This window comes from Plectropomus leopardus, chromosome 16 (genome assembly GCF_026936395.1).
Source record: "Plectropomus leopardus strain MGB_pleo_1.0 chromosome 16, ASM2693639v1, whole genome shotgun sequence".
In the NCBI taxonomy this organism is placed as follows: domain Eukaryota; kingdom Metazoa; phylum Chordata; class Actinopteri; order Perciformes; family Serranidae; genus Plectropomus; species Plectropomus leopardus.
Genome location: NC_142191.1, coordinates 17,954,640 through 17,981,146, shown reverse-complemented (window position 1 = coordinate 17,981,146; position 26,507 = coordinate 17,954,640). Strand labels below are relative to the sequence as shown.

At 39.3% G+C, this 26,507-nt stretch overlaps 1 protein-coding gene across 3 annotated transcripts; it reads left to right on the top strand.

The window, feature by feature from the left end:
• Positions 1 to 165: 165 nt before the first annotated feature.
• pals1b (protein associated with LIN7 1, MAGUK p55 family member b) lies at positions 166 to 26,412 on the top strand. 3 transcript variants are annotated; one of them, XM_042503212.2, is made up of 15 exons: positions 166 to 359; positions 5,405 to 5,874; positions 7,691 to 7,899; positions 12,591 to 12,668; positions 15,888 to 16,007; positions 17,329 to 17,490; positions 18,430 to 18,507; positions 18,631 to 18,814; positions 20,568 to 20,636; positions 20,821 to 20,892; positions 23,178 to 23,339; positions 23,832 to 24,034; positions 24,253 to 24,363; positions 25,360 to 25,569; positions 25,673 to 26,412. In XM_042503212.2, exons 2-14 carry the CDS (start codon positions 5,547 to 5,549, stop codon positions 25,534 to 25,536), a joined length of 1,953 nt encoding a protein of 650 aa, XP_042359146.1. In that variant the 5' UTR covers positions 166 to 359; positions 5,405 to 5,546; the 3' UTR covers positions 25,537 to 25,569; positions 25,673 to 26,412. The 3 variants fall into 3 exon arrangements, with proteins under 3 accessions (XP_042359146.1, XP_042359147.1, XP_042359145.1); XM_042503213.2 differs by having other exon boundaries at positions 167 to 359; positions 15,900 to 16,007; positions 25,360 to 26,412; XM_042503211.2 differs by having other exon boundaries at positions 167 to 359; positions 25,360 to 26,412.
• The last annotated feature ends 95 nt before the right edge of the window (positions 26,413 to 26,507 follow it).

The following is a 26,507-nucleotide window of genomic DNA, read 5'->3' as shown; positions in this document are numbered from 1 at the left end:
AGTCATAGAGTTGCGCACTTTGTCCACCACTGGGTATTACTTATGTTAGTATTATTTTGAAGTGCTGGTTGTAGTTTGGGGCATGTGGTCATGTCGTGTCCGACACACTGGGGGCGCTGTGGAGCCGCAGTGTTGCCAGGGAGACGACTCAAAACACCAGCAGACTCTCAGCAATGGCCACAAGTGTCCCGACTGTGCCTGGACAAAACTCACCGCGGCTGCTCAACGCGGACCTGTGAGGACCCGGGAGGCACTTTGCGTTGCCCCTGAACCTCCGTGTGTGAATAAAACACGTTTCCAGAGCGTTGGACAATTAAGGAATAACCGCATTTTACCTGAAGTTTCCTATCTTTGAAGTGGTGAGTACACGCAGTCGGTTACGGGACAGCTAATTACCGTTAAGCTACGCAGCTAGCGGTAAAAAAAGCTAAGCTAAGTTCGCTGCTATTGTTGATACTAGTTCGTTGTTACACTGGAAATTTAACAGCAGCGTGTTTCTAAACGTGTGTGTGCTGTTGTTGTAGTGTGCTACATCATTGGTCCTTTGTAAAGTTGCACCAGACCGATAGTTGTTTCTCCACAATGGGAAAGACTCTGTAATTCCTACGGTGACTCATTGAAACACGTCTAACATTATCGTTAAGCGTGACCTCAATCTAAGCTAGTAGCTGGTAGTCTTTGAACCACAGAGCAATGACAAATGTATGAGGATATTTTCTGTTTTGGCCCTCTAGATGTGTGCATGTAGCTAATTATAGTCAGAGATGTGGTGGCGGAGTGTAAGCTAGCACATCAAAACTCAGTATACCATTCATTTACGGGACTTTCAGTGATAATGGTTACTTGTATGATAACAATTTCTTGTGGCTGAACAAATAAGCACTACTTCAAGAGCTGCATTAAGAACTTTTCCTGAGCAGATTCTAAAATCAATAACTCACTGAGTGGATTTTTGATCGATTTACTTTTGGTAAGACTAAAATAGAAGCCCACAAATACAAACAGGAGGATATTTCCAGCCACAGCATGGATATGTTGTGTACTGTGTTTATATCTGAATGTTTCTGTGTAGTACTGGTTTTGAAAACAACTTTCCTACTGGAAAGTAAGTCTTAATCTTAGGGACTGTACTTAATTAATCAGATGAGGGTAAATTTGAATGTCCATCCCCCAAGACAAATAAAAAAACATAACTCCCTATCCAGGACTTAACCCTGGACCTGGATCAATATCAGTCTTCTTGTGTTGTGTTTAGACGTCTTTCACAAGCTATTTGACCCTTTGAAACTGAGCAAATTGGTTTAATTTCTTTCAAAAACATGGGGAAAAGGCAATGACCAACTGGGCAAGAAATGTCCCACAAATCGCAAGAAATTAGTAAAAGGTGACTAGAAAATTATTTAGAAATATAGTATTAAAAAGAGGGGAGCGTTATTAGAAGAATATTTTCTAAAAATTGTGAAAAATGTCCTGAAAACTATATTTACAATTATAACAATTTTATATTTAAAATAATGATTCAGCAAAAACATGGAAATATCTAAAATAAGTACTTCTTAATCAATACCTTTCAAGGTCATTTTGGGGTTTCCCTTTTTCTCCAGGTGATTTTCTTGTGACATTTTTTTTTTTTTTTTTTACATTTTCTTAAGTTGCTCATTGCCTTCTCCCTGTGTTTTTAAAAAAAATCAAAGCGGTTTGCTCAGGTTTGAAAGGGTTGAAATGATTTGGAGTGCCTCTCCTGTTTTGCACCAGCCCCCCTCATCTCATAAATAATGAACAGTCCCTTAGTTGGGAGGAAATCACTTGCTAGGACATATGTGAGAAATGAAAACATTTTTAACGCATTGAAGAGGACCACAAACCTGTATTGCTCTTGGTTTGTTAATAGTCCTTATATAAAAGTGCCAGCGTAGGACTTGCCCCTGTTACAATTTACTACAGTAACTTTAAGATAGAGTAGTTTTTGATAAGTACGTTGAAACTTTCCACTTGAGTATCTGTGTGGAAATATTCTTAATTCAAGGTTCATGGCATTTTTCACATCTTTCACCAATTTCTCATAACCTTCTTCAGTGAATTAGCACCACTGGAGTTGTCAGCATGCACTGTTAGGGATATAAGTCAAGTAACTGTACTGCTAAAGTATTAATATTAGCACTATTTCCACGTATATATTCTGAATTTATTGTACATCAGAGCGTGTAGAGGGAGAGTTGATGTAGGCCTACAGAAAGTTGTAGGATGACAGGATACATCAGGACAAGATGGTACTGGGTTGGTTTATTTCTGAAAATATAATAGGTCTCCTATTTTCTCCAATTTCAATTTGAACTCTACTGAGATGCTTTACATTTTTCTTACTTTGTACCTGTGTTTCTGGCAGGGCTGCACAATTAATTAAAATATTGTTGCAATCAAAACACGGCCAAATGCAATACCCAAATCACAGGATCTGCAAATTTTGATTAAAGGTAAAATGTGTCAAAACATACCGTTTTAAATGAAACATTGAGATGCTACAGAGATGCCCTGGGTTACAAATCATATTCCAGACATAAGGGAAAAGGTTTGTTTGATACAGACCCCAGCAATGTCATATCATCATCATTATTATTTATTTTTATTTATTTCCAGGGAAAATGAAATACAAACATTTTCAATTATATCATGACTCATATTGTCTCAGTTTGATTATTTTTATTTTTTTTATTTATTTGGCATATCATGTGGCCCTAGTTCTTGGTGTTTTTCATGCCAAACCCCTTTCAGTCTATCATTTATTTTGAAGTATTCCATAATTTCTGTTCAGTTATTGGGTTTGCTGATAAGATATGTCACTCTCTAGCATCACATGACATGATTAGCTCTTATTTAATTTTAAAGAAATATGCCGCCATCTGTGTAATCTCGTAAACTTCCTCCACATATCTACCTGAGGCCAAACTGCTCGTATTGCCCCTTTTGTTTACGTCAAAGCGGGTGTGTGCACCTTGATTCATTCTCATTTTTCTACCCAGGTCTCCTCTGTCCCTTCCCAGCATCTCTCCCAGTTCTGCTGTGGCCACTGAGCCAGAGTTGGGCATGAGATCCCAGGCTTAATTAAGCCCACAGGAACAGATGGCCCGCTGGCAGTCTCTTCTGTTTGTCAGCCGTACAGCGCCACTCTAAACGTAGCTAAATGCTTCGGCAGGGGAGGGGTTTGGGAGCTTGGTCCAAGAGCTGGGGGATAGACCTGCCAAATGTAATTAGCTGTGGGAAGTAGGTAGAGGAGGGGGAGGGAGGGCGGCCATGAGGTAACAGGTAACGTGTGTATGACTGACTGTATGTCAAGACGTGGCTGTCAGTGACAAAGCAATGTTTATCCTTTTGCCTCTTGAGGTTTTTTCTCCATGCAAACAGAGAGATGTCTTTAATGTTAAGTCGTATTGAGGGCAAACATCTTATTCACAAGTGTAGTTGCAGGAAGTATGCAAACAAGTGTGTGTCAAGTCTGCAGTGTATTCAAACCATACCAGGTTGAGAGAAAGAAAGCTCTTTCTAAGCACCTGCGTGGTATTTAAACAGAAGCTAATATCATAATGAAAGATGATGACAGGCTCTCTAGGTACATATCCTCCCTTTTGGTCTGTAAAATTACATTCTCTGTGATAGAATGTAGATTATTTTTTCTCTTTCACAAAAACTAAACGTTTGAAACCTAGATGGACAAAAAAAAAAACATGGGAAAAGTCAATGAGGAATTTGCAAGAAATTAGTACTGGATATATAATATTATTTTATTGTTTACAGGTTTTTTATAGGGCATTTCCATTTTGATATTTTTATTATTATTATTTTACTTATTTTCCAGAAATGATCTTGTAACTTTTTTGCTCATTGCCTTCCTCCCATGTTTTTGGAAAAGAAAAAAAAAATCAAGCTAATTTGCTCAGGTTTCAACAGGTTAACTAAATAGTGGATGTATCCCCGTCATACCACCAAATTCACATAGATTAAAATGGATTATAATCCGTCTTGAACACAGGCATCAAATTCACGTGCTATATCTCTATTTGGACATCCGTACATAGGCTACAGATGGATATTTTGATTAAGCTGCTCCTGAGGGCGGGACAGTTGGGGACATGTGTCCCCAAGCAAATGGCTGGGTGATGCTGAACTGAAGGGATTTCAGGTGACCGAGGCCAGAGAGCTTTCCATGTTTGGAGTTAGATTAGTGGTGTGAGAGAGGAAAGGAGGAAGGAGTGAATGTTGACCCTGAGTAACAGGCAGTCAGCAGAAAGAAAGAATGATGATATAAGAAGTCACTTTTGCTGACATTAAGATAAGACTGTTGATATGCGTGAAGGTAATTTGCATGTTACAGCAGCAAAAGAGACACGCTATGAAAAATCAACATTTTAAAAGGTAAAATTTAAACAAAAGCTTTATACAATATCATACCTTAGACCAGGGGCGATAAACACATTTTAGTTCATGGTCCACATACAGCTCAATTTTATTTTAATTGGCTTGGTAAAACCATTACATAATAACCAATAAATAAAACACCTCCATATTATTAACTTTCTTTTAGTGTAAACTTGTACAATTGCATTCGAAAAATGTTCAACCATTTTCTAAAAAGATGGTGAACAGCCTTAGATGTCTTAAGAAAAACAAGTGCGATTTCAACAATATGGCTCAGTTATTCCACGTTCAGTCAGTCTACTACTCACTGTCACTACTTGTGCATTTTTCCATAAATTCCCTCCTCCTCTTGTGTAATACGCCACACCAAACTAAAGTGGAAGCTATTTAGGAAGCAGGTTAATTTATCCCATCCCTTACAAATCATTTAGAAATCCAATTTTTTTGCAGCTTTAGTATTAGCGTTCCAACTATATTGTTTTAAGATAGAAGTCTGATACAAATTGTTTTGTATTGAAGCTGCTGATTCACAATATTTTGGACACTGTTCAGTATCTTATATGACGCAATCAGTATTTATGTTTTTTTCGGATAACTGTATCAGGATGGAAAAATCTCTGTAGCAGCATTTTAAACAAACTAGACCTCTCAGTGTTTCACTTGCTTCTGAAACTTAGCACCTCTTAGCCTTCACAAGTGCATCAGTATTAGGTGTGCAAAGTCATCCATACCCCCTTTCCACCAGATTAGCTCTGGTTCTTGAACTGGTTCTGCTATCTATTGAAGCAGCCTGTGGTTTAACCAGTTTTTTAGTGGAACCATTGTAATCAAGTAGGAGTCATCAATGGTGGGCATTGCACTACGCACAACAGATGTAAACAGTAGAAAGTGGTGGATTGTATTAATTACTTGAGAGCTTTTCAGGCGTCCCGTCATAAAAAAGCTAAAAATAACAATGGAAATCCATCTCAACTCTCTGTGTGTGTTTCAGGACAACAGATCACAGAGAGAAAATAAAGGATGACCTCCTCTGCCGGCGTGCTATGGCCTCTGATTTGAGCAGTGCCTCGCATCGTTGGAGCAGATCTCAGTAAACACCGGGCTGGTTTGAGCTGTATGCTGCTGCAGCAGTGATGATCATGTCCCATATGAACGGTTATGTTCAAGACGCCTCTGGTCAGGCCAAGAGCCACAGGGAGAGGGCGGTGGACTGTCCAGGGGACGAAAGCAGCCTTGTCAAATCTCCACACAGCAGTGCCCACATGGAGAGGATTCAGCACTACCAAGAGGAGCTAAGGAAGAAGAGAGAGGAGGACGGCAGGGGGAAGCACGACATCGACCCCAATGCCTCACTGAGGCTCAAGAAGTTGTCAGAGAACCCAAAGGTGGGCATTGACAATCCCATCTTCGAGGGGAAGGAGAAGGCCATCAAAGACACGTGCTCCCAGGATCCTGTAGCTGGTGAGTTGAGAGGAGTGGGGCAGTGATGGTTAGACGGTCTACACTGGGGTCAAAGGAAAGAGGAAGGAAGGTTATAAATGAGAGGTGGAAGTTAAGCCTCAGTGAAGAATAGAGAGCTGTGAGGTTTTACGAAATTGGGGGTGGGGTGATAAAGGCGGAGGGCGATGGGTTGTAGGGACTGTCCAACATTTCCTCTGGTAAGTGTCTTGCTCCGAACTGGTGACTGATTATTGGAGAATCCACAGGATAATTAAATTATTTCTGATTCATTATATTGATAATACAAAAGGGCATGTACAGTATTTGTAGTCTATTCTTGTTAGTTTGAGTGCACCAAATTTTTTTCACTATTTTGTGTGCATGTTTTTGCATTCAAAAATTTGTATAAAGAAACTGATTAACTGTGTTACATATGAATGCAATTTAGTAGAAAAAAAGTGTAGCACAATTTACTTTTGTAAATTGAAAAGAGTCTAGTAAAACCAGGAGGCAGAGTGGATTGTAATACCGGAAGTCCTTACATCTTGACAATCCATATACAAGTATTTACATTAGACCCCTTATTTACAAAGACAGCGGTGTGTCAGAAAACACAGATTTGCATTCAGTTTGAATGTGTCAGATTTGACTTTGTGATGCTGCTTTCATCCTTGGTGAAATGAAGGTCTGACAGTCGTGAAAGAAAGCAACTGAACATGTGTGTCTGTAAAAAAAAAATGTCAAAAAATGAAAACCTCCTCCTATACTGGAAAACGTCTGCTGCAGTGGAGTATAAAGTTAGCCCTATGACACACCTGTCAGACAGGTGGGGACAGGCAGACAGGCACCACACCTCAGGAAGCAGGGGGCTGAAAACTGCGTGACTCAAAGGTGTCAGTCCAGTCTCCTTGACTTAACATGTTTGTGCCCACAAAAAGTCATCAAAATTTCATTATACGGTGCCATTTTACCTTTGTGTTGTGTTTCTATCTCTGTTTAGCAATGATGTGAATGCAACTGTAGTTGCAGACCCAGGTCAGGTGTAACATTAGGGAATCTTAAAGTGATAGTCTGGTATCAATAAGTTGAATACAGGTAGATCGTAGAGGTGGAAAGATTTAACATACAGGTACAAGACTTTGACAAAGACTTTCACAAGCCACGTGTGTTGTCAGAGAAGTAAACCTGTAAGACAAACAATATGCAAACACCTGCTTCTTAAATTAGCAAAAATGATTATTTTCTTCCAGTTCAGTCCTGTATTTCTCTGTGTAGAGTGCTGCATGAAGAGTCCCAAAATCCTGAAATGAGTTAGCATTTTAGCGTTTCTGGCTCCATTGTCTCTACGTCAGTGGGTTTTCTGAACGGTTTAGATATCTGAATTAAGGTCCGGGGTTATTAAAAGCTGAAGATTTTCATGTTTTTGTTCTACAGTGTAAAATATTCCGGTAAATACCTGACTCAGGAATTTTGTAGCTTTTCCTTAAAAAAGGCGGTGCTAACAACTGACTTAATGAGACCACAGAGCTTTTCAGGGACATTAAATGTCATCACACCAAACACCGCCTTTACTGACTCATTGTGGTGGGGACATTGAAGTCATGCAACCATTGTGTAGTTTGTTCGCTTTTTACCCCTGGCGATTGCATTTACACTCCAGAATCATAACAGCCCTGTTTTGAGGGAAGGTTATCTTGCTAAACAAAAGTTGTAAGTATAAATCGCCACAGATCTTTATTTTTATTGTGTGTACTCTTTATTTTTGGCCTACAAACAACTTCATAAGTGCTGCACCACTCTAATGCATGTACTGCCCCCCTAACTGTCTCTTTCTCAGATTTGACAGAGGTTCTGCAGGCCCTGAAGTTGGCAAAGCACTGCCTGTCCGATTCACAGAGCCAGCAGGATGTGGAGGTGATAATGCAGCTCCTTTCTAAGGAGGACTTCAGAAATGCCTACGCCATCTACAGTGCTGTCTCTCAGCAGATGACCAAAGTCAGTCCAACCTCACCCCTCACATCACAGGCAGAGGATCTCTGCCAGGAGGTATGCATAATGGCCGTTTTGAAGCAACTCACTAAAGCTCAAAACAAACATTTTGTGGAAGTGCTGTGACACTTTGCTGCACTATAAAAAGTTATGTAGAAGTAGAAAGTCTATGGTGATCTTGCTATTAGTATTGCGTCACTGCTCGTTAGTTATAGTTGTACTGCTGGATTCTTATACTTTTGCAAATGTAGGTGCTTTTAGTGTCAATAGCTCCTGGAGAAACTGATTACTGTACCCAGAGTAACAAATAACTCATTTTAATTTTCAAACAATTGTTACCATGCCACAAAATCTATTCTCATGAGATGAGCAGTGGAGGCAGTTTGTGCATACAAGCATGACGGTGCTTGGATTATATTTGCCAATTTATATTTTGGACCACATTAAGCTTATATTTAGAGGCTAATGCATCTGTGGGTGAAGTTTCTGAACAAACTCAATGAAGCATGAACAATCTTTGCTTGAGGCGATGATTAACTCAACAAAGCTGCCCAAAAGACAGCCATGCCAGTTTAAATAATTATGAAATGTAAAATGTCTTGCGGTTAACAAGGTGAGTGAAAACAAAAATGAGGGATTTGTTGGATCCAGGCCATACATGGAAATTGAGTGAGCTGGGAAAGAGTTTGAAAGAGGCAGGTGGAAAAGATTAAGTTTAAGTTTACAGATTAAGTCGAAGAATTAGGGTGAAGAGAGGACAAGATGATTGGGAGATACTTTACATTTGACTCAGGGATGAACTGATTAGAATTTGGTGGTCAAAGGTCACCGTAAAGGTCACAAAACATGTTTTTGGCAATAACTCAATAATTCATACGCTTATTATGACAGAATAACTCACAAATAGGATAAAACGATGAAGTTATTTTACTGTGATATAATGTTCTGCAAAAACACTCTGGTCATTACTCAATGCCATACAATGTATCCCACGCAATTTTAGTGTATGTGTGGTGGTAGATGATGACGGGGGCGGGACAACAGCAAACCTTTTTTTTTTTTCCTTTAAAATTAGTGTGTGTCGCTTTGTATCCTTCTGTGTCCCTTCTCTAAATTCAGAGGTATTTGTAGGCCCGTGAACACAGCCCAGGTGGAGCTCTCCGTGAGTTATTTTTTCCTCACCAGCAATTTGTGACTCGCAGGGTGGACAAATATCCTGTCAGTCCCTGACCAGATCAGTGGATGAGAGGAGCAGCTGCTGTGAGTTAGGCAAACTTTAAGACCCAGCAGAATGAACAGTTAAGTTTCCCGTTCAATGCGCCTGAAGTTCTGCTGCTTTATCTGTGCCCAGAGTGTGCTCTGCGCTCCAAGAATGTGATGCAACGAACAACACTGCTAATAAACAGTCAAGCTCAAAAAATTGAAAATCTAATTGTGATGGCTGCTGTTTCAATCATGGCAGGTAGCTACAAAAAAGTGAATGTGTGTGATACACCACCATTTCTCAGCAACAGTAGGGAGACATTTTGTCAGATGATGAATTGGTGGCACCGATTTTGGGTGTCCACCTTAAAACTGTGCTAATTGTAGAGATCTTCTGTGCTACCGGGGGCAGTATGTGTGTGAAGCATCCACGTTTTCACATACATGATTGTCAACAGTAACTTGCAACTCGACTGGTTCACAGAGGCATACAACCGTGTAGCGTAATTCTAGTTTATTTGATTCCCCTGTCCACCAGCTGCTGTTTCCTCTTTAAATAACAGCACCGACGATGTGCTGGTACAAAGAGAGTGACAGAGTGCAAGAAACCATCTCAGTGCTGGGGTTTGAGTTGGTGGTTATGTGCCACACCTGACTTCCTTGTTGACAAAACACAAGCTGGTTGTTCTCTACTGAAGCAAAGCGACAGTAATTGACTTGTGTCCCTGCAGAGCTGAGCCTCTGCACATTAAATGTAGCCTGTCATACAGAGCCCGTTCCCCGTAAAAAGACAGAAACTGTGATATGGTTTCCTGTGAATTTAGTATAAGCTCGATACAACAACGACAGGATACACCCACAGTAGGCACTTCATTAGGATTAGTGTCAACTCTTGATAGGTGTAACATGAAAGAATGCAATACAGGCTTTTCTGCGCAGTCAGACTGGTGCAGTGTGATTTTTAGCTGATGGCTAGATGTGTAAGAGTCAGCCTTGTTTTGACAAATCAGGCTGCTATGAGCTGTGTGGAGTTCATTCAGAGGACATCAGGCAGCGCTGCTACAGAATTGGTATTCCAGTCTTGACAGGAGTGGTTTGAGGATACAGCAGGGCCGGCAGAGATGATCTATTTTGCTTCACACATACACAACACGTTGTCTTTCTGCGCACAGTAAATCAGTGTGTGTATGTACTCATTCACCGGGCACAGCTCCCGAAGTGCTTAACGACGCGTAATAGTTTGAGCTGCAGTGAGTCTAAACTAAGTGGCTGTGCTGTGTGACACTCAGTTGGGTAAACTAATCTCCCAGCAGCCCCTGGTGCTGGTTGAGCAGTGCAGCACACTGCAGGAAGGAGGCAGGGATCTGGGCGGCTAGAAAAAGAAACTCCAGCAGCTTAGAGCATTGAGGGCCGAGGTGCAGTGCTGCTTTGGGGGGAGGGGGGAGAGTGCGTCACCTTGTTAGTGAGAGCTTCGATTAGTGTAATGATGAAGTAAGCTCCAAACAGGCAATGAAGATAAAGACGCAGAGAGACAACAAGACACCAAAAAGTGCCTACTATTATGATTCAGTACACAGTCCAAGCCACAAACAATATGTTCTTTCCAGTAAATGACAAAACAAGAACCAAATGATTAAAATAAACTGTGTAACAGAGAGGAGAAAAGAAATGAGGGAAAAAAATGGAGCAGAGTGGAAAGTATGAAAAGTCCTGGAAGAGCAGTATAATGTGCTGAAGTCTAATAAGGTGTTTTCCAAGTTTGTGCCTCTATAATCTGCTTAAATACCACATTCAGGCATAAACACACAGTGCAAATGATCTGTGTTGTGGATTGTGTTTTAGTTTTTTTTCAAGCTAGTTTTTTCCAGCTATTATCCATATAATTGTAACAGTGTAACAAAACAAGTGTTTTAATGGCGATATCTAATTTAAAATCAGCTTCATGGCTTTATATCGTTGTTTGTGCAGCTTTGGTGGAAGGTTTTTAAGGCAAACTTTGGTATTTTTAACCTGGACCTTATTTTCCCATATTCATGTGTCTAAGTGACTTACAGAGGCAACAATTTTGGAAATTGGTCCAGTGTTGAGAGAGACTGCTCCGGCTACAGCAGTACAGCAGGCTGCAGTTTAATACCTGATGGAAATTATGCACCATCAGTGTACTTAAAACAGGGTTCAGCGGTCATGGATAACCTGGAAGAGTCATGGAATATCACAATCATATTTTCCAGGTCTGGAAAAGTCACAGAATTTTATTGTTATTGTAAAAATCGATTAAAGTTTTGAAAAAGTCATGGAATTTTATTGTTCAAAATTGTTGCTGTAATCCTAAGCATACGGCCTTTCATCCTTTCACAAAGATTTCAAAACAAGACTTATCCTTGAGCGAGACTTGGTCACATACTAACAAACAGACCAAATTGAAGCGAAAGGTATGGAAAAACATATTTCTATCAGGGGCCTTTCTGTAATATTATCTCTAATAACAATATGAGCACGTCTGTGGCAAAAACAAGGATAATTTCAATTTATAATAATAATATTTAAAAAAAAAAAAAATTTCAGGGTGAGGGTTCTGCTTAAAGAAAGGCCAGTATTGTAAATCTAATTATTAGGTTATTGGGTGTGTTTAAAACGTCTCGGTACAAATGCAACTGATGTATGATGTGTAAAAGTTGATTGGCTGCCCTGAGGTTTGTGCCACTTAAAGGGTCATTGAGTCACCAAAATCCAAAAAATGAATCCTCTGACCACTTTGGAAATTAAATGTATTTACACCTGTTCCAAATGGCTTCACTCACAGACAGCAGAGAAGCCGGCCATCATAGAGAGGAAGACATCCCAAAAATCGTTAAAAATGGGCATAGAGGCCCACCTTTTGAGACAGTCTCTCCTAGAAGACGTTCATTGTGTTACACTTGGTTGTTCTCATAAAAAGTGACAGAAATAGTTGTGTCAAGAATGGAAATAAAGAGTTGAGAAAGAGTTCCTTTTTTTTACCTCCACTCAGTGTGTGTGTGTGTGTGTGTGTGTGTGTGTGTGTGTGTGCGCGCGCGCATGCGCGCGCATGTTGGATTGCTGGTTTTGGAAAAGTTACAGTAATTGTCGGACATAGGATTTTCCAAGCTATTCGACCATTCATCATTCTATCAGAGTATATTTGCACCTTTAGACTCAAATCTGACTTTAAATGTTTTGTTTTGTTTTTTAAATGACTTTCTTGTTTACGTGACTTTGACATGAAAGATATTCTAAAGGGACAGTTCACCCTAAAATCAAAAATCTTGCCTGTATTGCTATTTATCAGTCTAGATTGTTTGGTGTGAGTTGCTGAGAGTCGGAGATATCCGCTTCAGAGATGTCTGTCCTCCCTCTAATTTGAACTAGATGGCACTCGGCATGTGGTACTCAAAGTGACAAAAAATTACATTTCAAATGACCCGGTTACTCAAGATAATCAACAGACCTTGTTGTGAGCACTTTTATGTAGGAACTGTTTAGCAGTCTAACAGTTTAGCTCAGCATGGTTCTGTGTGTCTGTTCAGGTCCAGAAGATTCTCCAGTCGAGCCAACAGAAGGAGGGTTTGGAGCTCAAGGCTCTGCTCACCAATCCTCATCTCCAGGTCAGATGTCTGCTTGCCAGCTGTGACTTAGAATAATGATCGTTAATGTTAATATAAGACCAGTGAGCCATGGCCACCCCATTTAGTTAGTTAATATGCTGATAACTGGAGTCACTAGAATATAATTATTGTTATGCTGCACCTATTCCAACAAGGGTAATTGTTTCTCTTTCACCTTCCAGTGGGAGGTCAGAAGTTAAGTGTATACTGGTGCATAGACTATTAAATGAAAATATGTGAATTACCTGATTACCAGCTCAAAGACAATTGAAGGACAGTTTTACTTCACTACCTTGTGCCGTCATAAATACTGAGTTAAAATGCAGACCAAACGACAGATTCTTCCATCATGACACATTATACTGTCATAAAGTCATGTCCTGTTCATGTGACACGAGCGGCAGGAATTTTTTATTTTGCTCAAGGACTTTTGGGCATGGCAGGTGTTTGCTTTACAGATTAAATCTTATGTGAAAAATTGTATTCATTATTACAGTTTTTATTTTATGGTGTGCAAAGTAATTTTTTTCAAGGTCAACTATGTCCATGATTTGTCCAAAAGATTAGTTTAGTGGCTTTCAAGAAAGGCCATTACGTAAATTAGGCGGTAATGTAATGTGGCTCAGCAAATTTAGAAGGTCTTGCTGTTTTGTTTCATGTCTTTTGGTTTTGAATACAGTCTGTAGCTTACAGTTAAAATATGTAAAATATATGTATATTCTAAGATGGGGAGCTGTAGGGTTTAAAGGTATATTTTGCAGGATTGTTGGTTATAAAAGTTGAAGAAAAAGCCAACCCCACATTCACTCTTGTTCTGTGTTTATTTTGGCGTTTTTAATGCTAAGAGGTGGGAAGCAGGGCATTATGAATGTTTTTTTTTTTTGCTGATGTTGCACCATAAAATCTTAGAAAAATTGGTGATATCTTTTTCTTTTCAAATAGTTTGCGTTATTGTCACACAGATCAGAATGGGGAAACCAACAATGCTGCCATTTTTTTACCACATCTAAACAAATGACAAACAAATAAGCTTTTCTTTTATAAGAATAAAATGTTGATAATTTTCCACGTGTTCCACTCTAGAAAGTTTAACATCTAACCTTTTTCTTGTAAATGAGTTTTATTGACTTTAAGAATCTTTATCCCAAAAAAAAGGGTACAAAACATGTACACTTGTCCTCAGTTCAACCATTCCCTCCCCACCACCCTGCCCACCCACCCATAGGATTACAGGATACAAAATACATTCAGGTGAAGGAGGGAAAACAGCAAAACTTCATCCAATAATTGCATTAATTACTCAAAAAAAGTAGAAAGAGAGGTGAAAAGAGAAAGGTGAAAACATGAACCGACATTTTGTTTCTGTCAGTTTCGGGTATTGTTTAATTGGTCTCAAATTTCATTCTGAGTGGTATTAAAAAAAAAAAGCCCTAAAAGGTCTTAAATCTAACTTGCCTTAAGCTGTTGAAACCCTGTCACAGTATGAAAATGTGCAGAATGTGCTCCATCCAGAAAAAACCCAAATCATAAAAAGTCTTACGCACTTGAGTTAGGTTACCTGTGCGTCTTCTCAGTGGGACATCTGTTTAATATTTGGTATGTCAACATGAAAAGAATCAGACACTAATTCAAATTTCCCTGCTTTGAAGTGGTTTGAACTGCTGATGCTCTACCTTTGTCAGCTTCAGAGATTCTTCTGTAGAAAAACTGTAGTAACATTATTCGATGTCATCATTCATTAGAGAAGCAGTAAAGTGAGAAAAGACCTAAGGTGGAAGACGCTGCTGTGATTTATGGTTGAGCGTTCTGACGGGGGTGGGCCAGCAGTCTGATGTTTGACCTACGTGACTGTGTGAACTATCGATTCTCTCATTGGCCTGTTAACCTCTCCACTGAGCTGCATCCATGTAGCCGGCGGGGGCAGTGTCATGAGCCTGCCCCGTGGCACAGAAAGTGGAGCAGATTATGTAGGTTTCTCTGCAGGGAGCAGATGATCACACGAGTCACTGCACAGATAAACGACCTTGCACCCCAAAACTAACGGACAGGTACATGTGGGAGAGAAAAGGGGCTCCCACAAGTCCACCTGTCTCCCTTTCACAGTTTTCTAGGACACAGTTTCCTCGTGAGCAGGGGAGCAAAAGGTGTTTGATGATTGATGGCGGTGGATCCTGACTACTAAATGCAGGTGGAGATTAAGACGGATTGGTTGTACGCCAAAGCTTAGCCCGGCGTCCGCTCTCTTAGGTCCCCTCTGCTGCAGGATAGAGACACTAATTTGGGCCGACGGTTATTAATTGTGGGGTACGGAGGGCTTGTCACATTAAATGAAGTGAAGGAGCAATCTGTATTATTTCTGGCTTAGAGGTGGGGCTGCTGACTGGTCTTGTTAAAAAAGAAAAACGGGGTGGGAGGCCTCTGGTTCTGGATGCACATTTAAGGACAGACAGGGTTCCCATGGTCATGAAAAACCTGGTAAATTCATGGAATTTCACAATTACATTTTCTAGGCCTGGAAAAGTCATGGAATAAGTAAAAGTAATCGAAAGTTTTGGATTATTCATTGAATTTTTAACCCTTTGAAACTTGAGCAAACTGGATTGATAACATGCAAGTAACATGCAACTTTTAATAAAAAATGACCCAAAAATTTGCGGCAAATTTGTACAAAAAAATTACCTGAACATAAGGGGAAAAAAAGGAAAGGTAAAAAACACAAACAAACAAGGAAAAACCTGAAAAAAGTTCTTAAAATCTAATAATTTTTAAATATATAATTATGACATTTATGTATATCGTTTTCACAACATTTTCCCTAGATTTTCAAAATATTAATATAATTTTCTAAAACTACTAAATTCTTGCAATTTGTAGGACATTTCTCGCCAAGTTGCTCATTGATTTGTTTTCCCATGTTTTCTCCAGCACTCAAAACACCTGTGAAAGGCTCCTGAATGCAGCACAAGAATATTGATATTGATTTCTTTCAAAAATGGGAAGAGAGCAAAGAGCAACTTATTAGAAGAATGTATTGCAATTATTTCCTTTCTAAGTCATTACAGAGGACCACATCTATACAGACACAATCAGCAGCCATTCATTCCCTTTACCTCACGCTGCCTCCTACTTTTTTTTTCTATCCATGTTTCTGTCTGTTTGTAAAACTTCTGTATGTCCGTTTGTCTCCATGCGTGTCTCTGTATTTGTTTAATGTGGCAGGCACTGATGCAGGCTCATGACAGTGTGGCAGGGCAGGAAATAGCAGAGGAAAACGTGACCCAGTACCTTGGAGAGACCGTTAAACTTGTGCGGCTGGAGAAGGCCCGTGACACTCCACTGGTGAGACATGATCTACTAAGTCTTTTTTAGTCACTGATACTCCCTTATGCTACAAAGACAATTTTAAAATTATCTATGCAGCATTTAAATGGAGTTATTAAAAAGGAACATCTGATAATAGGCTAAAGGAATACTTTACCCCCCAAATGATCATTCTTGTATCAATTACTCACCCGTTTCACTTTGAATTTGTTAGAAAAACTTTATTTTTCTTGCATGCCTCAACAGTGAACGAAGAATCCAAAAACAGAGGAAAGTCTTGATGAATTAATGTCATAGGTGGCCATGTTATCAACAGCAAAACTTTATCAAAAAAACCTGTTAGCTCAGTATTTTCCATTTCCGATGTGGGACTGAGCAGAAAGTGAAACTCATCTATACTTTTCTTAAAGCCAGACTCCATTGACAAAAATAGTAATTTCATCTCACTGAACACATGAGCTGCTGGTTAGTTAGTCAGTGTTACTGTGTTACTTTGGTGTTTTAAAGAGTTAGTTTGGATTCATTGAATTCACAAAATAACATTAATAAACTAACTGGTGGAGGCAGTGGTAGACCAGCAGCTCCTGTGTTCACTGAGGTAAAATGACTTTTTGTCAACGGAGTCTGGCTTTGAGGATAGCATGGATAAGTTTAATGTTGAGTTCAGGTCCCCATAAGCAACAGCTGTCTGTTTGATACTGAGCATATGACTGGATAAATGAGACTTGGATTATACTGCACGAGTGGTGTGAGAGTTTGTAAACTGATGTTTTTATTTAGTTTTGCTGCCTTCTTTGAATTTTCTCAGTTTTTAGATTATTTGATCTCCAAGGAGAAATATGAGAAAAAAAGTTTTATTTGTGAATTCAGCGTAACATGGTATGATTCACTGATTTACAAATGATCATTTAGGAGGTGCATTATTCCTTTAAATAACCATGTTATTGTGTTATTGTCAAGTGTTTCTGTATTGTGTGTAACTCCAGTGAAATAGCCTCCACTCTCAGCTTTCAGTGCGCTCCACCACTCACATTTATCATCTGGGTGTGCCAGTGTCAGTGTACCCACAAACCAACAGGGCAGCAAAATGCCTGTCAGTATAAGCTCCAGAGGGAGATGTGAAACATTGGCAATGACAAAATGATGTTCACTGTGACATATTTTCCTCTGCATGGATCTTTCTGTTATTCTGGATAAAATTAGGGGTTTGAAGTGTTTCATTTCATGTACATTTTAATTACCTTGTGTGTTGCTTATTTTGTGAGATCTCTGTTATCTACAGTGTATGAACTCCGTGTGTGTGTGTGTGTGTGTGTGTGTGCGTGTGTGTGGCCATCAGGGTGCGACAGTACGTAACGACATGGACAGTGTGGTGGTGAGTCGTGTAGTGAAAGGTGGAGCAGCAGAGCGGAGCGGCCTTCTCAGTGAGGGAGATGAGATCCTGGAAATCAACGGGATTTCTATTCGAGGGAAACACGTCAATGAAGTCCATGACTTACTGGTGAGGACCAGGGGCTGTATAGAAGTTTGTTGATTATTTACAGTAATTTATGGAGAAATTAACTCTGTTACAATTTAATTTTTAATTTATGGAAAATTAAGTTTGTTATAGTGCATGTATAGGTGCTTAAAATATCTTGAAAACTAAAATTATTTACATTTAATGCTATAAAAGACAGTAGAATTTATTCAGAAATCATGATCTTACTTGCACTGTCTGTTTCTCCACAGCTGGTGACATTACAGTTTTACCCACAATGCAACACAATTACTTTAACAGGATTACAATCATTACAGGTTCAGTTACTTTGCTTGTACCGTAGGTGGATTTGATTTGCAGTAGAAAGTACAAGGCATCCACTAACACAGTCAAAAACACCACAGGCAACATTAAGGATAAAATATGGCAAACAGTTAAAACAAATAAAGTGCCCCTGTGCTAATCAAATGTTAAATATGTAATAAATAGCAATGAAAACACTCAACTACATAACCAGACTGTAAAATAAAAACAATGTGAAAACTATGAACAGATAAATCAAAAATACAGGCTCCAAAATTACCTTTGCAAATTTTCTACAACTTGTTCACCAGTGTGATGGCAGCAACAAAGCTGTTTTTATAGCACTTTGTTTTACCCATCGGGACTAAAAATCTCTGTCCAGAGGGGAGAAGCTGAAACTCTCTGAAACATTGTACAAAGGGTGCAGGCTGTAATTAAAAATGGTATTGGCTATCTCTATATTAACTATATATATATATATATATATATAATATCTAAATATAAATGTAATTTAACATAACTAGATGTTTTTTTAACAAATTGACCACATAATATACATCCAGTGTATCATAGGATTAAACATTAGTAAATACATTAGTATTGTAAATAAAGTTATGGAAATATAATCACTTCATTGCTTCTCATCTTTTTTATTAGCAACAAATGCAAGGCACTCTGACCTTCCTCCTCATCCCGAGCTCTCAGATTAAACCTGCCCCTCACAGACAGACTGTGGTAAGTCTCTAATGATGTTGGTGTGTGTTTGTGCGTGCGCACGTGTGTGAGTGTGTGCGTGCGTGAAGACGCCTGTCTGTCTGCATGCAACACCAACCTTGACATTGTAAACCCTGTCCTCAGATGCACGTACGAGCTTACTTCGACTACGACCCCTCTGATGACCCTTTTGTGCCGTGTCGGGAGCTTGGCCTTTCCTTCCAGAAGGGAGACATCCTCCACGTCATAAGCCAGGACGACCCCAACTGGTGGCAGGCCTACAGGGACGGAGATGAGGACAACCAGCCTCTGGCTGGACTCATTCCAGGTAAAGATCAAACCAGGGCTGAATATCAATGTGTAGTTTTTGAATTTATAAGGACAATTCACAAGGACTGATAAAATTGCTTTAAAAATAGGAGACTAGAACAATCAGAGACAGGTATGCTTACTTGCATATTTATGTGTTTTTAATGTTTTGTGATATAACATTCTTCATTTTTGGGTGACATGTTGTATACATAAGATATAGATAACTAAACCACAACATACTGTACAACCTGTTTTTTATGGTTTATACTGTATGTGCACTCCCGATACGTACAACTGTTGAATGGACACAGCACCTTTCTAGTCTTACCTCTCAAAGTGCTTGTATACTACATGTCACAATCAGTCATTCACACACATACTGGCCACACTGGTGGTCAGTGCCACCTGCTACTCAGTTAAACAATCACACGCACTCACCAGGGGAGAGCTGCGGATCAAACTCTTTCAATTAGTGGACAACCCACTCTATCTCCTGAGCCACAGGTGACCCTTTGTTGTTTTTCATTCTTAAGCATGTTTCTGGAGCCTGTGCAAAATGGATGCCTCAAAAATGTGAAAAAAGATCCAACAAAATTTGAGTTGCATGCAAATGAGGGTCTTTTGACCTTATATTATACTGAGAACAGACGGCAGAGGACTAGGTCTGTTTTCAAGGTCACTTGATGGATAAAGCATTCCATCTGCAAGTACAAACAAGACGAGAGACAGAAATATGCAAATACATGATAATGCAAAATAATTAGAATAAATGTGTTCATTAGAAATTATCCAACCAGTGCACACATTTAGGTCAACATAATAAGAGGAATCTTGACAAAAATATGTCATCCGCAATTGTTTGTACACTGTACTGAAGTTTTCTTGAGTTAATTAAATCCCTGCAGTCATCACAAACAGCATTGTGTTGTATCATCATTCAGTAATGAAACTGGCAAAAGACTGAGCTGCCAAAAAAAACCAACAATTACAAAGTTAACAGTCTGTAGAACATAAAGGATATGCATCTGCGTTAATGTTTAGACCTTCATAAGTTACATTTAATTTAAAAAATCTAAATGGCGTTTGTCTTAAAAAAGATATTAGTAAGTAAAATTCATGACTCAAACAAAAATGATATTTAATACAAATGTATCAGTGTTGCATAAACCTCACAGGAGTTTTCATTATACATGCCAAGTTGATTATTAATTCCATCCCAAGTAGCACTTGTGGATACGGTCACAGTAAAGTACTTGAAAGTTGTCTGTGACTAATAACAGACCTGGCACAAGTATCCTGGCAAGAAGCACCACCCATCTGCCACGTCAAGCAGATTAAAACAAACACCTGAGAATTATTTGCGATTATTCTCCGACCCACGTCTGTTGTGGCTGGAGGAAAATGAGGTTAAGTACTGGAAATGGAAAGCGGCCCTTATTTTTGCCTTTTGCTCAACACGTGTAGAAAGTCTTAGAAGATTATGAAAAACAATTCTAGGCCATTAAAAGCTTTAGACTTGTTGGTAGTGTTTTCAGTTTTCAGCTCCTGAGTGTAGTGGTCCAGTGTATGCAACTGCGCATGTTATTAATAAACTATCTATAGAGACATTTTATTCAACACCAAACTGAGCCAAACCAAACTGTTCAAATTCATTAAAATGCACATTTTTATTTAAACATCGGATTTTCAAATGGAAATACACTATTTGCGTATCTATATTTACAGTTTTGGATAGATTATCTGCTCATCTTTGCTTTTCTGTTCTTCAGGGAAAAGCTTCCAGCAACAGAGAGAGACCTTAAAGAAAACTTTAACGGACAGGAGTCGAGAGCACCAAGGTGAGAGAGTGTCAGATGTTGAAACACACACTATGTGGTGAGAAAACACAACTATAATTTACAAACATTTTGCCTCCAATCTGACTCACATACAGACAGAATCTGTGGTGTCTAGGTGGTTGTAACAAAGTGAAATGATAAAACCCCTTTTAGAGCCAACAGTTTTGACTTGTTGTGTCTCCAGGGAAGCTTTGGTATGCAAAGAAAAGCAAGAAACAGAGGAAGAAGAGCACGTCTACCATCAGCAGAAATACTGGTAAGACTTCACTCTTTGTGTCTGTCTCTTCAGGAGCTTATAAAAAGTGTTTTTGCTGGTTTGAGAATGTAATCCTTTTTCCCTTAACAACCACTGTTAAGAAACCACTCCTGCTTCTTGCAGGTTTTCTCTGTTGCTTTGGCTCATTTCTCCAGTCGGAATTAATATTGTCATAACAACTCGTGCAAACCCCCAAACCACTGGGCACTCGCTCACAACAGATTTTAATTTCTCATTCTTTCCAACAAATTGCAAATGCCTTAGCAAATCTTTAAAAATGAATAAGTACACTTGTCAACAGTTGGCACAATTAACAGATGACTATATCTTGCTGATCAAAACTGATTGTGTTGCTTCTCAGTGAAATAGTTGTACTCTCCAAAACATGTAGACGTAATTTCATTGTGTAAGTCATCACATGCACAACAGTCCATTCAGATGTCAAAATCTGTCAGGCAAATATACCATGAATAACATCACAGTAATGTGGATCCCTTCGAGCATCTGCTAAATCGGGGCATTGTCTGTCAGGTGAAACCTGAACTTGACTAATGAAGGGGGAGTTTCCCACATCTCAGATCACCAATCACACATTATGTCAGTTAGCTGACAGGTGCTACACATGAGAATCAGTGTTGCAAACATGTACGTATAGAGCTTGACCACAGCAGAATTGGTCATTTCTGAACACGGAGGAACCTGGCCAGGTATTTTTACTTTGTAAGCTATGTGTTATTTTCCTTGTTTTTGTATTGATATTTGTACAGTATATTGTGCTGTGTATATTTTCTGTTTATTTAAAAGTACAGCAGTTGCTTTACTTGATTGAAAATACAGTAACAATTTCCATGGCAGTGTGTGTTTGTTGAAATCTTCATTTTTAGTCTGATGCACAAGGATATTTGGTGAGCAAGACAAAAAAACATTCTAGTAAGTAACCATCCAGTGTCAATGAAAATCATGGACCATATTGAAATGTGGATGTTAAGGATATTTCCAGGGTCCACTGCCACACTGACAAAACATCTAAACATTTTGGCCAGTAATGTTTATATTATGCCAAAGGAACTTCTCAATATTGGGGCATTGAGTTTTCCTATGAGACAATGGTTTAGTTTTGAAGCATAACTGTTAACTGTTTTGGGTGATATATCACCTTTTGAAGGTGAGCTAAGGTGTTGTGCTGAACCATATAGGCTATTTTAAAAAATGCAACTGGAGTTTTGAGAATGTTATTTCTGTTTTAAGAAATGAGCCAAAGAAATGGAGAAAAACTGTATTTAGCAGCAGTGAGAGTATGTATTTAGCAGTCCGTGTCTACATTGGGCAGCCTTCAAGCATCCACACATTGGACCTCTTTCAGCAGCGTTCTCTTACAGAACTGCATAGAACGGTACTTGAGTAAATGTACTAAGTTACATTCCAGCTCTGGTCAGCAGAGGGACACAGTAACTGAATTACAGTAGGTAGGCTCAATGGACCCAATGTAGTAGCATTTCTTTAGCCCTGAAAATTAATAATCCAGTCATTATCACTGATCTGAAACATCATGTAAATGTAATTAAATGATATTCATGCGTTTCCTCAAATGTAAGTTATTTTTCCTTGCACTGGGCAACAAATTGTGGCCTGTGAATTTCCCATCTTGGTAAGAGTCCTAACGAACAAAAGTTAGAGAAAATCTGTTTGTGAATATGTTCTTGCATGAGGCCCATTGTTGGTGTTATCCTCACACGCCAGCCGGAGTTGACATATCTCTCCCCTCTTGCAGCAGCTTGTCCAGACTCTGTGTGTCACAGGTCAGATTAGTCCTGTCTTCACAGACGGGATCAGAGGCGGTACCAACAGGTGCCCAGCAGGTGCCTAAATGGCTTGGCAGGATGTGTGATGTTGTTAGTTAACACAAAGAAACGCATAGATGTTCAGACACACACACACACACACACACACACACACACACACACACACACACACACACACACACACACACACACACACACACACACACCGCTTTAGTCGAGCTGCTCAGCGGAAACAGAAGCAGACAGTGATTTCATGTGTAGCTGAGAGGGTCGGATATGAAGCAGGATATTTTTATCAGAGACAAACAGAACAAACCATCCACACAAACACAGGAACAATAATATAACAGTGTAGTATTTTTCCCACCTCCAGAAAGAGGTCAAAGGTCAGAGTTAGTCACAGAACAGCAGCCGGAGAGCTAGAAAGGATTTGGCATGTTAGTCAAGGTTGTTTGTTTAATCCCTCCCCAACTGTCTCTTTAGACTACGATGACATCCTGACCTATGAGGAGATGTCGCTTTATCACCAGCCTGCCAATCGTAAACGCCCCATCTCTCTGATTGGCCCGACAAACAGCGGCCACGATGAGCTGCGTCGGAGGCTGCTGGCCATTGAACCGGAAAAGTTTGCGGTTGCTGTCCCACGTAAGTTCATGCTTTGTCAAAGCTTGGAGACCTGGCAGTGTCAACATATTCATCAACAATTTATGATTTCAGATGAAGAATGCAACATGTGTTTTGGGTTCTGACATAAAACATCACCTTTCTTCAAGTGTGACTGCACAAATTCTCAAATGTCAATGTCAATGTTAGATTTGACCCTTTGAAACCTGAGCAGATTGGTTTGATATCTTGAAAATCATGCGAAGAGAGCAATAAGCAACTTAACAAGACATGGCAAAAAAACGTGCAAAAAATTGTTTCAAGAAAAAGCTCTTAAAATTGAAAAAGTTAGGTATATTTTTTTTCTCTAACATAATTTTAAATATATAATTCTAATAATACTGAATATAGTTTTCTGATAAAAATCAAAATCAAACCTTTTGCTACAGTTCCAAGAGGTTAACTTACCATTTATTTTTAATATGCCTTTTTTTTGCAAAAAATCAAATCAATCTCTTCTTTTCCATGGCTCAGACACAACCAGAAACTCAAGGATACATGAGCGGAACGGGCGCGAGTATCATTTTGTGAGCCGGCCTGCCTTTGAAGCCGACTTGGCAGCAGGGAAGTTCATCGAGTCGGGGGAGTATGAGAAGAACCTGTACGGCACCAGCACAGACTCCGTCCGACATGTCATCAACTCTGGACGCATCTGTTTGCTTTGCCTCCACACAAGGGTGTGAGACTACAACATTGTTTCTGTCTAACATGTTAATTATAAAGCACATTTCATTCCTTTGTCCTGATTGCAACCAGTGTGGTTTTGCCAGAGCATAATTACACCTTTTCATATCCTGAACATAAATCTGAACTTGTTTTTTGTACTATTGTATATTTTGAGTCTGTTTTGGTCTCGTTTCATATATTTGTTTGTTCCTGTTCTTCCTCTTATCAGTCGCTGCGGGTGTTGAGGTCCTCCAACCTCAAGCCATATGTCATCTTCATCGCTCCTCCTTCTCAGGAACGACTACGCACCCTACTGGCTGCAGAGGGGAAAACACCAAAGGTACCCACTGTATGCAGTATTTCAAAACATTGAAGTTAATATTCATTTTGTAAATGTTGTAGTTTGTACACTGTGCATGCAGTTATTTGCATAACAAAGGCAACATATTTTAGCAAAATGAAGCATTTGAAATTCAGCGCAAAAAATGTTCTACAGGCATTTTGAGGCAGATCAAAGAAAGAGGTTTTTTATTAAAAGCCATTATTCCAGTTTCAACTCCACAAGATCTTTATTAGGACAGAAACTGTAGAAACTGATTGTTAAACAGGGTGTCTGCAGGCCCTTAAAAAGTCTTAAACTTCTCAAATTCAGTTTTGTAAATATCTGAAGTCATTAAACAGTTTTAAAGGCATACTGTTCAGGACTTGCTGCTTACTGAGAGAGACTGAGAAAGCATTACACGGTCAAGCGAGCTAAAGTGTGAATGAAGAGAGGGAACGGGGTAAAGGAGAGTAAGGCAGAGAAACAAAAAGTTATTCTCTGTTTGTTTCACAGCAATTTCACTCTAAAGCATAAATAAATACACCCACATAGTCACACAATCCTGCAGGAAGGTCCGGTGCTGCCAAATTTTGTGTAAATTCAGCTGAAATACATGCTCGTGTATGGGGCTCAACCTCGCCCTCGAACAGACAGACCCGCAGCTCGCATCCACAGAGCAGAGGAGACAGCTGGTTACTACGTTTGTTTAGAGTTACAACCTCACACTGCTATTGGCTGCGGGGGCCACACACCACTACCCAAAGGCTGACACCTATAAAAGTCCCAAATAACCTAACATAAGAATAAAATAAGAAAATCCAGGTAGAGGGCAGAGTTTCTGCAGACACAGACGCTGCCACAAACTGCTAGAGGGTCATAAGTGATGACTGAGAGAGATCACTTTTTTTAATACTGCAGTATCGTGAAATCATGGGAGAATTGTGTCCAACGCAGCATAGTAGTTATAGAGGAGTCACCACTTCTAAAAAGCAATGTCTTGTTTTCTGTTTACAGCCTGAGGAGCTAAAAGAGGTTATTGAAAAGGCCCGTGAGATGGAGCACAACTTCGGCCACTTTTTTGATGCAACCATCGTGAACATGGATCCAGACCAGGCTTTCCACGAGCTGCGCAGGCTGATAGACAAGCTGGACACTGAGCCACAGTGGGTGCCCACCTCCTGGCTGTGCTAGAGGTCACAGGGTCTCACCGCAGGGAGCCTCAGGGTAGGAGGAGTAAAACACACATGAATGTTCCTGGAGATTAAAAAAAGGCTGGACAGTGCTGGTTGTCACTGGATTTTTACTTGCACATTCTGCTTGTTTATAGAAGAGGTGATCTTTACCGCGTGTCGCAGGGATGGACTCAAGTTTCTTACATTTCTTTATGTTGGTTATGTGTGTCTTTGTGAGTTTTTTTTGTTTGTTTATTGTTCTCAGTTTTATGCAAAATCATTTATCAAAGACATAGAAATGTTTCTATCCTATTCTTAATAGTTATTTATAAATGTAAATATATATTTTCTAGACAAAAGGATAAAATATTTTATTGTTACATTTTGTTTGTGTGTGATAAACAAAACAAACACTCGACTGGGAGAGTGTTATTGTCACTCTAATGAAATGGCTTCTTGATAAAGCAGAAAACCAAAAACTGTTTAGGTACCAAACAGAAGAGAAGCACTGCAGTGTGACGTCTTCCACTCAGAAACACAGAAGAAAAATCTGCTGTAAGCTGCACAGTTTGAGGTACGTCCTCCACACCAGTGTCAGTATTTTGCATTGTCTCATATCTCATTTACGCTGTGATATCAGACCTCAGATCTACAGTATTCTAACTTCATTGAGTAGATCTAACTGGTTATCATTACTGTCAGTATATCATGCTACAAAGTACTCCAGAGATTTTTTTTTTTTTTTTACCAGTATTGTATCACCAAAAACAGCTTATCGGTTAGTGTTATTCCAAAAAAATACAGTATTGCTTCTTTGCCGGGTAGCTACTTGTTAAATCATAAGCACAATTCTGGAAAAGTGTTAATAAAATCAAATACATGTGTGAACAAGTTATGAATGCATTGATTTCACTTTTAAATCAGTTGGTTATACTGTTGCCACACCAATTTGCCCTAATGCAACCCTCTCAAAGCCCCACAGCAGCTAAA

Bases quoted from the DNA above. Each gene is read 5' to 3' on its own strand.
- pals1b (XM_042503212.2), top strand. From the start codon at position 5,547: ATGATCATGTCCCATATGAACGGTTATGTTCAAGACGCCTCTGGTCAG. The intron at 16,008-17,328 runs GTGAGACATGAT...TGTGGCCATCAG, and splicing joins AGGCCCGTGACACTCCACTG to GGTGCGACAGTACGTAACGA. The intron at 24,364-25,359 runs GTACCCACTGTA...TTCTGTTTACAG, and splicing joins CAGAGGGGAAAACACCAAAG to CCTGAGGAGCTAAAAGAGGT.